General features: G+C 61.3%; 3 protein-coding genes across 8 annotated transcripts; 2 read left to right on the top strand and 1 right to left on the bottom strand.

Moving 5' to 3' along the window:
- The first annotated feature begins 145 nt into the window (after positions 1–145).
- On the top strand, positions 146–2,112 carry POLR2H (RNA polymerase II subunit H). Of its 2 annotated transcripts, XM_010716832.3 has the most exons (5): positions 146–301; positions 443–526; positions 1,158–1,251; positions 1,396–1,479; positions 1,598–2,112. In XM_010716832.3, the coding sequence occupies exons 1-5, from the start codon at positions 229–231 to the stop codon at positions 1,713–1,715; spliced, it is 453 nt and encodes a 150-aa protein (XP_010715134.1). In that variant the 5' UTR covers positions 146–228; the 3' UTR covers positions 1,716–2,112. The 2 variants fall into 2 exon arrangements, with proteins under 2 accessions (XP_010715134.1, XP_010715135.1); XM_010716833.3 differs by lacking the exons at positions 1,158–1,251; positions 1,396–1,479 and having other exon boundaries at positions 1,598–1,695.
- Positions 2,113–2,524: 412 nt separating this feature from the next.
- Positions 2,525–5,681, bottom strand: THPO (thrombopoietin). 4 transcript variants are annotated; one of them, XM_019619105.2, is made up of 6 exons: positions 5,474–5,681; positions 4,572–5,007; positions 3,619–3,746; positions 3,440–3,529; positions 3,039–3,203; positions 2,525–2,942 (listed from the first exon to the last, which is right to left on the bottom strand). In XM_019619105.2, exons 2-6 carry the CDS (start codon positions 4,582–4,584, stop codon positions 2,802–2,804), a joined length of 537 nt encoding a protein of 178 aa, XP_019474650.1. In that variant the 5' UTR covers positions 4,585–5,007; positions 5,474–5,681; the 3' UTR covers positions 2,525–2,801. The 4 variants fall into 4 exon arrangements, with proteins under 4 accessions (XP_019474650.1, XP_031411027.1, XP_019474651.1 ...); XM_031555167.1 differs by having other exon boundaries at positions 2,525–2,861; XM_019619106.2 differs by having other exon boundaries at positions 3,440–3,526.
- Positions 5,682–7,392: 1,711 nt separating this feature from the next.
- LOC109369505 lies at positions 7,393–10,114 on the top strand. 2 transcript variants are annotated; one of them, XM_019619101.1, is made up of 2 exons: positions 7,393–8,794; positions 9,328–9,450. In XM_019619101.1, the coding sequence occupies exons 1-2, from the start codon at positions 8,018–8,020 to the stop codon at positions 9,424–9,426; spliced, it is 876 nt and encodes a 291-aa protein (XP_019474646.1). In that variant the 5' UTR covers positions 7,393–8,017; the 3' UTR covers positions 9,427–9,450. The 2 variants fall into 2 exon arrangements, with proteins under 2 accessions (XP_019474646.1, XP_019474645.1); XM_019619100.2 differs by having other exon boundaries at positions 7,403–8,794; positions 9,357–10,114.
- Positions 10,115–10,120: the final 6 nt, after the last annotated feature.

Raw genomic sequence — 10,120 nt, 5'->3', positions numbered from 1 at the left:
CCCCGCACACACCGCAGTGCACCTCCCCAGCCTACAGGGGGCGCTGCTGACGGCGCTAGGACCGCGCGGGCTCCTCTGCCGGCCGCACTGCGCAGACGTAGGCCTAGCCCCGCCCACCATGAAGCTACTTCTGCCCCGCTGCCCGCAGCGTGGCGCGTGCCGGATGTGGAAACACGTCATCACCGCGCGCCGTTGCGGGAGCAGGCGCGGGAGCGAGGCGGCTCCGCCATGGCTGGGATACTCTTCGAGGACATCTTCGATGTGAAAGATATTGACCCCGAGGGCAAGAAGTTCGACCGTGGTGAGCTGGAACCCCCCCGCTCCCAACCCCTCTTCCCTGAGCCCTTAACTCTCACTCGGGCCTCCGGGCGGCCCCGGTGTCGGCGTGGGAGGGGCGGGTGCGGCGGGGCCTTCCTTGTGTCGACCGCCCCGCTCTGCACAGTGTCTCGCCTGCACTGCGAGAGCGAGTCCTTCAAGATGGACCTCATCCTGGACGTCAACATCCAGATCTACCCCGTGGACCTCGGTACGCCGCCGGGATCGGGGGGGAGGGGAGCTGGGGAGGAGGGAGGCCTGGCCTGGCCTGGCCTGCTGCTAGAAGAGTGTGCGTGGTACCGAGCTGTCCTTCGTCGCAGGGGTGCGTGGTGCTGGCACTGCTGGGGCTGAACTCCGTTCGGCCTCATTGCGCTGTGGGGTTTGTTTAGAATCAGTTCTGGCCCATCCCCTAGATATGCTCCTTAGCAAATCTATGTTAGCTAATGGTAACCGGGCCTTATGGAAAGCTTTTGAAACGGGCTTCAGTGGCTAAATACATTAACTCAATGGAAAACTTAGCATAAATAAGATGAGGAGGGGGCTGGTCTTGCATACCTGCCCAGGGCAGGCTCAGCTTTTCAAGGCTCTCCACGCAGTTCTCTTGCTGTGTGCTATGAAAACATTAGTTTTGCTGACCTGGTGGCTCTGCAGTGCTGATAAATATCTGTAGGGAGAGTACGTGTCTCCCTCAATCTCTGCTATCCTATTGCAGAATACGCAGGAACCAGGTTCATAATAAACTCACCAGGGCAATTCCTTGCTGCAGATGTACTGCAGCTGCCACTGTGACTGCCACTGCTCTGGCTGTGCCTTCACACCACTCCTTTGCTATCTCTTCCCAGGTGACAAATTCCGTTTGGTCATTGCCAGCACTCTGTATGAGGATGGCACATTGGATGATGGGGAGTACAACCCTACAGATGACAGGCCCTCCAGGTACTGTGGCTCGCAGTGGTGGAGGAGTTCGGGTGCTGAAAGGCTGCAAGGTGCCTTCTTCCAGAGGATGCTCTGCTAGGGGTTGTGGGAAGGAGGGGGGTGACAGTTCTGGCACTTCTCTGAGCTCCCCTCATCTCATTTCAGGGCAGACCAGTTCGAGTATGTGATGTATGGCAAGGTGTACAGGATTGAGGGGGATGAGACGTCCACAGAAGCAGCCACACGCCTGTGAGTGTCTGTTGCCAGAAGGGGAAGCATTGCCTGAGGGTGGTGGGGAGGCAGCAATGTCTTGATTGGGTCTCGTATGAGTTTCCCTGCTCTCACTGCTCCTCTCCTCCTGCCCCAGCTCTGCTTATGTGTCCTATGGGGGGCTGCTCATGCGCCTTCAGGGAGACGCAAACAATCTGCATGGGTTTGAAGTGGACTCCAGAGTTTACCTGCTGATGAAGAAGTTGGCCTTCTAGGAGATGATGCACCTTGGGCTGCCTGCCCCAGAGACATTCTGCTGGCAAGCAAACAGGACACCATCACCCCAGATCCCACCCCAGCACCTTTGCTGCCCAGCTTCTCCAGTGGTGGTGTAGCAGGGGGCATTCCCCCTCTGTCATCCCAGTCTTTTCTGACTGTTTCCCTTCCATGTAGGGGCTGGTCCCTCATTTTCAGTGGAGACCATGGGTGCTCTGTGGCCCTGTCTGCTGATCTCACCTTCCTGCACTTCAAAAGCAGGCTTAGCCCCAGCTCTGGCCAGGGGCAGCTGGACTGGGACATCCACCTGTCTGTGCTGAGGCTGGGTATCATTTTCTAAAGAGCTGTTCTGAGACAGGTGTGGCTCCTTAATTAAACTGCAATGTGTTTTCTAGATGTGGTTGTTGTGGCTGAAAGGCAAGGCTGGCTTCCCAGAAGGCAGGCTGGTAGATGAAGATGGAACGCTCATGGAGGGTGTTGTGGTAGCAGACAGCAAAGCTACCACATCAGAGACACTGGCTTGCAGGCTGTTGCTCCCAGAGGGGCTTGGCCTAGCCTGAATGGTGCTGTGTGACCCCAGAGCTCAGCACAGGGAGATTGGCAGGCGGATACCAGAAGGCAGGAGACATTATCATCTCACATCCCTTAGCAGAGCCCAGCTGCCCTGCAGAGATGGCAGCCACCGCAGGAGGGAGCTGGATGCTGTGGGGAGAACAGGACCATATCCCCCAGCTGCTGCCTCTCCCAGAGGCTGGCGTATGCTCCTAAGGCCAGTGCCACAGCAGGAGGAACAGGAAGACACAAACAATCCTTTAGAAAAATAGGTCTTTAATTGTAAAGCATTCACAGTCTGATAGGAGCAGGGCATATGCCTCGTGCTGCACAGGTATGGTTGCTTTTCGCCTCTCTGAGCCGTGTGATAGCCAAAGGCTTGTGTAAAAGGAGCCAACCCTTTCCCTGTGGCACCTTCATGGGCACCCAGAGCACAGCTCATTGTCCTATGGGATTGCTCTGACCTCTTATCAGTTGAATCCTGTGTACAGCTTCACCAGGCCCTGGGCCAGAGGTCCTTGCGTGCCCCAATCTCAGTCACACGAGTCTTTAGCCAGGTTGTGGAAGAAGAAGCGCAGCTTGCCCTGCACCAACTGTCGGTAGGTGAGGAAGATCTCAGTGACTTGAGTCTGCTCAATGGAGCTTGGGGAGCAGCCTGGCTCCCGGGGCCCTTCCTGAGGGGCAAGAGTGAGATGAGGGGGTCACAAATGCCATCATGCCCAGCTGACACCTGCCCTGAAGGTGTCTTTGCTCATGCGGAGAGGCCTCACCTCCCAGCCAAAGGTCTGCAGGAGCAGGAGGAAGGAGTTGGCATGTCGATAGAGCTGTCTCAGCTGATTGGCTCCACATTCCTGGCTCACCTGGCCCTGAGCCTCTGTCACAGCACCCACCAGCAGCACCAGGTTGCACAGGATCTCGTGCCACTTGATCTCATCCTGTGGAGCAGTGTGTATACTGACCCCCTGGCACAGGGCTGCAGGCCCATCGTTCCCATGCCCACCCTTGATACGGATGGATCCTCTACCTCATCTGCACACAATGCTCCTGTGCCACCAACTGTTCCTACAAGCTTCTTGTTCAGCTTGTTTGGTGACCATATCCCTCTGCTTACCCAGGGGCTCCTTCTCAAGTCCCATGAGCACCCCAGCACCATCCTCCCACCCCCTCTCACCGATTTGTTTTTCCACTGTCGCATGTTGAAGTCCACCAAAGGCAGAACCACAGGGCAGCTGAGTGCGGGTAGCGTCTGGCACTCGCTCTGCTGGGGGAGAAGAGTTGCCAGGAGTTGTTTCCAGCTCTGTCTTGCTAGCCCAGCCTGATACTGGGTTTTGGGGGGCATTGCTTCCTCACCGCTCTCTTCTCCATGTCCTTGGCCTCCCCGATGTACTTCTGGATCAGTCTTTTGTCGCAGACCGGCCCCATTGGCCTGGCATGGCCCTCTTTGACATGCAGGAGGAAAGATGTGAGGAGCAGTAGTCCTGGGAAAGAAGGGGATACCCATGGGCACCTGGCCACTCTCCTCAGAGAGCCCCAACTCAGGTAACGCCTACAGCTGCAACTGCTCTGCCTGGTCTGGTGGTGTCTGGGATGGCTTTGTAGTAGGGCATGAGGAGGTTTTGGGGGCTGAGAAGGGTCTTGTCTCCCTCCTGTTCCTGGGGACATGATTCTGTCTGGGCAGAGCTGGGATTTCCCAGCAGTGCAGAAGGGCTGGGGGGAAGTGACAAGCATCAGTGCTGGGTTTTAGGCTCAGCTCCAGCCTGGGAAGCAGGCAGGGAGCTGAGCTGCGTTCCCTGTGCAGGCCCTCCTTTTGGGAGTTCGTGCCAGGAGCAGCTCTGGCTGTCACGTGCATTTCGGGGAATCCCTGCCTGCAACCTCCCGCCGTGCACGTCAACTCCTGCCACTGCCGCAGCCAAGGGCTCGCCTGTGCGTGGTTTCAGCCGGCACCATGGGCGTGCTGCTGCCCCAGGCACCCCTCAGCTGGCTGACTTCTGAGCTCCGTGCTGGTGACTGCCATCTCTGAGAGCCCTTTGTCCATCCACCTGTGTCCCTTCTTGTTACCACCTCGGCATTGCACCTGTCCCCAAAATGATTGGGCAGAACCTGCTGCCCAAGGCTGGACGCAGTGAGATGCCAAACTGGCAGTGGACAGCTTCAATCAAACCAGAGGCACCCTTGGCATTCACTTCCAACGTGTGGGGTGAGGGCTGTGCCCGTGCCAGGGAGGCTGGGGCTGCGATTTGGTTTTCCACTGCCGCAGCAATGCCCCTTCCCACTCGTGCCCATCCCCTTTACCCCGCACTCACTGTTCAGCTCCATGCTCTGCTGGGGGCTTCAGCCCTGCATCCTCTGCCCTGGGGCCAGCGGCTGCTCCCCGGCTCCCGTCCCCCTTCCATGGAGGGCAGCTGTGGCGCGGGCCCCCCCCGCGAGCCACCGGGCCGGGATGGAGGACTGGGGGCTGGGAACACCCCTCGGGCAGCACAGCACGGCGCAGCGCTCTGGCCCGGCCGCCGTGCCGAGGCAGCGTGATTTCCTGTTGTGTTGCTGCTGACCTTCGAGCAAAAGTGCTCCGGGGGCCCTGGGGGCGGCTTCCTGCCTCCAGCCGCTTCCTCCCTTGGCTCCGGGATCGGGAAGGGCGTCCTCGGGTGCTCACCTGCCCCTCGCCCTGGGCGTGAGTGATCTGCAAGTGGGATATCGGTGCTTGGAACGGTGGCCGTGCCTATCTGTGGCACAGAGGTGGTCCTGGAACGGCAGGATAGATGGTGTCAGTGGTGCTCTGAGCCGAGAGACAGTAATGGGATGTGGGAGCCAGAAAGTGGGCTTTTTTGGTGGAGAGAGCTTGGAGAGACCCCCAGGGGCAGGAGTGCACACATGCACGTGTCCACGTGCACATCTGTACTCACGTGCACACCCACACCCCCACCTGCACCACAGCCCCACGCATGCGCACTGCGGGTTGCATGCTCACGTGGCCCCTATGTACCCCACCATCGTGCAGCCCCCTGCATTCACACCCACACCAACTCAGGAGCCCCCAGACCTCATCCTCCTGCACGCAACACACAGCACTGCTCTCACACGCTCCCATCCTGTCCTCGTGGCCAGCGGTTCCCGGCAGCCCCCGGCCAGGTGACAGCAACCGGGGTAAACACCTCGGCCCCACTGTCCCCATCCCATGTCCCCCCGGGCCCCACAGCCATCAACCCACCTTGCAAGTGGTGGGGGGTCCTGGTGTGTTCCGGCAGCCCCATTCTGGCTATGGGGACAGCGCTGGTGACGCAGTGCAGCACGGTTTGGCGGCAGCTGTGAGCACTGGGGTCAAACACCGCTGGGCTTCCCCGTACGGCCGTGTCCCGGCTCTGCGGACGTGACGGGCTGCAAACGCACCCTGCTGGCACCCTGGGACAGCTCTGTGCTCACTCCCAACTCTGATCCCTTCTCACGGTCCCCAGCATTATGCCCTGGTCCCCGTCCCTCTCTGGGCACACAGCCCCTCGCGGTGCCGGGCTGGAGTTCTGCAGTACCCCATAGCCTTCATAATTAGGCAAAAAATTCATCAGGGAAATGGGGCAGTAGGTACGTGGCAGGATGCCTGCTGGCATCCAGAGAGCCGCAGGGTGCCCTTCACCCCAAAATGTTCCTTCCAGCAATGCCAGCAGGCGGCTTGCTGTTTTCCTGCTGGGAATGGCACTGCCGGGATGTGCTGTCCTGGGGGGACACAGAGCTGTGCAGCTGGCCGGATCCCAGTGCTGTGTTTCCCACCTCTGCTTACAGGGTGCAAAGTGCCGGGAATCCTGCTGCGGTGAGCAGCCGTTCACACCCACTCCAACAAGTGCCAAGGGCAGCCGGAGGTGCCAGGCAGCGGGGGAGGACTGGGCAGGTGACACAGCTGCTGTCCCCAAGGGCCACCCAGGTGTCCCCAGTAGGCACCGCCAGGATGTTGCTGCAAAGCAGTGGAACACGGGAAACCAACATGAGTTTTGCAGGCAGTGGGGGGGCGGGGCGGGGGTTCCGAGCCCCCTTTGAAGCCCCCATAAAAGGGTCCGGCATAAAGGGAAGAGAAAGTCAAAGGAACAAAGAGAGCAGCTAATCCCGGAGTGAGCAAACAGCCCCGTTTGCTCAGGGCCCAGCTGGGCACAAAGAGGCTGGGGAACAAGGGACAGAGCTGGGGGTGCCGGCAGGATGCTGTGAGCAGGCCCTGTGCTCCCCTCACCCCACCAACAGGCAAAGATCTCAACCCCCTCCGGTCCTGTTTTACATTTGCAAATTGTCAATAAACATCCGTGGACAAACAGAGCTCTCCGTGCCCCACCATCCCACTCCCAGAAGCAGCCCGGGAAGGTGGTTGTGCTGCAGAGGACACCTGGGTGGGGGGCTGGCATGGTTTGCCCATTTTCCATATTCCACAGGCCCTGCACAGGGTTTGTCTAGTAGGGGACTGCCAGGATAAACTGTGCTGTGCCCACAACGACCATCAGCACTGCCACGGGCATGCCCAGAGCTGTGGCCAACCATCTGCACCAAATGCTGCTCTATTGCACTCCTGGCCAACTCCGCTGCTCGCATGGGGGGCACCAGGAGGGCACCTCCCTCCATACCCTGGGGTGGTGAAGGGGTTAATGCCAGGCGGTCGAGCCGCAGGTGGGCGCAAGAATGAAATTCCTTCTCGCCGTCCCGCGAAGTCTGGGCACAAATATTTGCCTGCATGTCCGGTGGGGGGGGGTGGGGGAGACCACCATCGATCGCTCTGGGAGCGTGCTAATCCCCATGCCAAACAGGGCCCCCCCGTGCCCCACGCGCCCCCTGCCTTCGTCCCATAGGAATGAAGGGGATCTCTGTGGTCTTTGGGCGCCCCGTGATGGGTCGCTGGGAGTGGGCACAGTGCCCCGAGCATAGCACATGAGGATGCTTTGGGGTCTCTGCCCACATCCTGCCCCCCCTCCGCCACAAGGCAAGAAGGGACAGAGAGCCCCATCCATCCCCACCGCGCTGAGAACACGCAGTCCTTAATAAACTCCATGTGTCTGGAGACGAAAAGCAGCCGCTCCCCCAGCTGCACCCCCTCACCCCATACCTGCCACCCCAAACACCCTCCGCCCCAGACCCCCTTGCCTTCGTCTGGGCGGCCCAGCCCTGCGAGCCGCCTGCCAGTTGTGCAAATATTGCCGGAACGGCTGCAATCCCCATGTCCAACGTGAATTATGAGATATTTCCACCCATTACGACAGCACCCCCCTCCCCGCCTGTATGTGCGAGGCCGGGGGGAATTAGTCACGGGGCATGGCTTCGTTGTGCACAGAGCTTTGGGGAGGCCACAGTGAGTGAGGTGAGGGGGGCTCTTTTTGGAGAGGGGGGTGTCCCTGTGGCTCCCCAGCTCTGGTTGGGTCCAGCCCCCGTTACTCACGGCACGGGGTGCCAAGGTGCCTGGAGGAGGATGGAGGCTGTGGGAAGGGGTTAGGGCGTGCGGTTTCGCTTCGACCCCATCCCTGGGGAGAAGAGGCTCCTTCCTGCCACCCCGAGCCCGGCTCATGTTCAAAGCCTGAAGCAGACAGCAGCTAATAGGGACAGACAATAGGGAGCTGTGTGGGGCGGCAGTGCTGGCACAGGCACCCCGAAGCCAGGCACGGCACCACTGGGCAGAGAGGGACGGGATGGTGGCCCCTCCGAGTGACCCCTCGTGGCCACATGGCCACAGAGCCCACAGCCCACGCAGAGTCCACAGGGGAGCAGCATCATCGGTGCGCCCACCCTGATGTGCTCCCGGCACCCCCATGCCATGGAGCCGGGCACCTGCTCCAGCTTATGGGGTGGTACAGAGCGGCCGTGGCTGCCTGGCTCTGTCCCCATGCAGCTCCAGCTGCCCGCAGCCGGCAGCCCTGTCCCATTGGGGCTGTGCCGGCGCCAGGCCGGGCTGCAGGGAGCCTCAGAGCCGCCTTTGTGCCGGGAGCTCCCAGTGCATGTGCGGGCGCTGGGAACCAGCTGGCGGCACCAGGATCACTTCCCACCCCAAAAGCACAGAGACCCCTGGGGGGCACTTCCAGGACTTTCACGGCCGTGTGGGGCTGTGGGGCAGGGATGCCCGTGTGCATCCTATCTCATCCCATGCCCGTTTCCTCCCAACCCACGTGCTCCTGCTGTAGCAATGACACCTCGCTACCCCCATGCCCTCCTCGTGCCTCAGTCTCCCCCATGCCAAGGCCATGGCTCTCCCGGCTTTCCTTCCTTCCCGGGAAAGGGGAGGGAGCTTCCCCTGTTGCTTCCCCACATCCCCGCAGCAGAGCCAGGAGACTGTGACGAGCTCCGGGTGCGCGGAGCCAGCGGCAGATTCCTGGCACCGGCAGGGCGGCCGGCAGCCATCGCCCGCCTCCTCCTCCCCGCTCAGCCCTGCTCGCTCCCCGCCGTTCCCCCCAGGCTGCACCACGGTGGTGGGCACCAGGCGGTGACGCTGGCACGGCCACGCAGCCCCCAGCCCTCCCCTGTCACCGGATCCCAGGCCAACAGGGACAACGGGAGAGAGGAGCAGGGACAGGTCGGTGGCACTGACGGGGTGGGCACGGGAATGGGGTGCCACGCTGCTGGGCACAGCCCATTGCGAGCAGTAGGGTGTTGCGCATGGAATGTCCGTGGTGTCCCAGCCCTGGAGGTGCCAATGGGATGTCCCGATGGGGAAACCCGGCTACCCCTTGCCGGGGCTTGCTCATGCCAAGTGGGGAGGGGGAGGGCACAGGGATGGGGCACCCTGGCAGCAGGGACATGGTGTGTGGGGTTGCAGCCCCCCCAGCCGCTCGCCGTGCTGCAGGGAGGCCCAGGAGGAGGCTTCTGGGGAGGTAAGGGCCTGTTGTGCTCCAGCTGCGCCGTGTTTCCCTAGTTACTCCGTGCAGCTGGCCGGCTGTTTGCACCGCCCAGAGTTGATTTTGGCAGCCCAGCGCTTCCCCCTCCTCCCCTGCACACCCGCCTGCCTCCCCACTGGTGGGGGGGACCCGGCACCTCGTTCCCTCCTTGCTGGTGGGGGAGACACGGGTGGTACACACCACTCTCCCCTCCTTGTGCCCCGTGCCTCAGTTTCCCCAGCTGGACCGTGCTCTCCCCAGGCCTTCCCATGGTGTCTGCTCCCTGCCCACCACCGCTGCTGCCCTCATCAGCCTGGGCACATGTGGGTGAAGACCAGGATCCGTGCTGGGTGCTGCTCCCATACCCTCAGCCACGGCACCTCCCTGGGACCCCAGGTCTTGTTCCCATGCTTGTGGGAACGGTCCTGTGGTCCTGCTCTGGGATTGCCCTCTGCACTGGGATTTGGGGATGCCAAAGGCACATGGTGTGGGGTGCGTGAGTCTGACATCACATGGCGCAGCGCAGATTTGGGGGGATGCTGAAGGGAGATGTGCCTTTTGTCTGAAGTCAGACACCTCCTTGGGGTGTGGAGGAAATGAGGGCTTGCAGGGGCCTTATGTCATGGGGGAGTGTGGGGAGGGATGTGGATTGGGATGTACTCATAGTGTCCAGTGCACAGGAATACCCCAAGTCCCACAGAGGGGGGTGTGGTTTGGGTTCTGCATTGCCCCAGTGAGTGTTGTGTGGATGTGAGGGGGTCCCCTGCATGCCAAGCTTGACCAGGGGCATGTGGGTGAAAGGGTCCAGGGTCCAGTGGGAGCTCCATACCCGAAGTACTCCACGTCTGGGAGGGGACCAACGGTTCAGGGGGGGTCCCAGCCCAGAGATGCTCCATGCCAAGGGGTCTCCGTGGTGCTTCACAGACAGGGGTCTCCCTAGCATACCTATGGGCGGAGGTACACTATTCTCCCAGAGCGGGGGCTCAGTGGCTGGGGGGGTCCCTATGCCCGGTGGGCCGGGACCC

This window comes from Meleagris gallopavo, chromosome 11 (assembly GCF_000146605.3).
Source record: "Meleagris gallopavo isolate NT-WF06-2002-E0010 breed Aviagen turkey brand Nicholas breeding stock chromosome 11, Turkey_5.1, whole genome shotgun sequence".
In the NCBI taxonomy this organism is placed as follows: Eukaryota; Metazoa; Chordata; class Aves; order Galliformes; family Phasianidae; genus Meleagris; species Meleagris gallopavo.
The sequence above is the reverse complement of the archived record's forward strand: the minus strand, read 5'-3'. Positions and strand labels throughout refer to the sequence as shown.

What these genes read in the sequence shown, in the direction of transcription:
- LOC109369505 (XM_019619100.2), top strand. Translation starts at nt 8,018, where the DNA reads ATGTGCTCCCGGCACCCCCATGCCATGGAGCCGGGCACCTGCTCCAGC. An exon ending in GGAGAGAGGAGCAGGGACAG is followed by an intron (nt 8,795 to 9,356) that starts GTCGGTGGCACT and finishes TGCTCTCCCCAG; the next exon opens with GCCTTCCCATGGTGTCTGCT.
- POLR2H (XM_010716832.3), top strand. Translation starts at nt 229, where the DNA reads ATGGCTGGGATACTCTTCGAGGACATCTTCGATGTGAAAGATATTGAC. An exon ending in GATCTACCCCGTGGACCTCG is followed by an intron (nt 527 to 1,157) that starts GTACGCCGCCGG and finishes ATCTCTTCCCAG; the next exon opens with GTGACAAATTCCGTTTGGTC. An exon ending in ACAGATGACAGGCCCTCCAG is followed by an intron (nt 1,252 to 1,395) that starts GTACTGTGGCTC and finishes ATCTCATTTCAG; the next exon opens with GGCAGACCAGTTCGAGTATG.
- THPO (XM_019619105.2), bottom strand. An exon ending in AGGACATGGAGAAGAGAGCG is followed by an intron (nt 3,530 to 3,618) that starts GTGAGGAAGCAA and finishes CTTCTCCCCCAG; the next exon opens with CAGAGCGAGTGCCAGACGCT. An exon ending in TGCAGACCTTTGGCTGGGAG is followed by an intron (nt 2,943 to 3,038) that starts GTGAGGCCTCTC and finishes CTTGCCCCTCAG; the next exon opens with GAAGGGCCCCGGGAGCCAGG.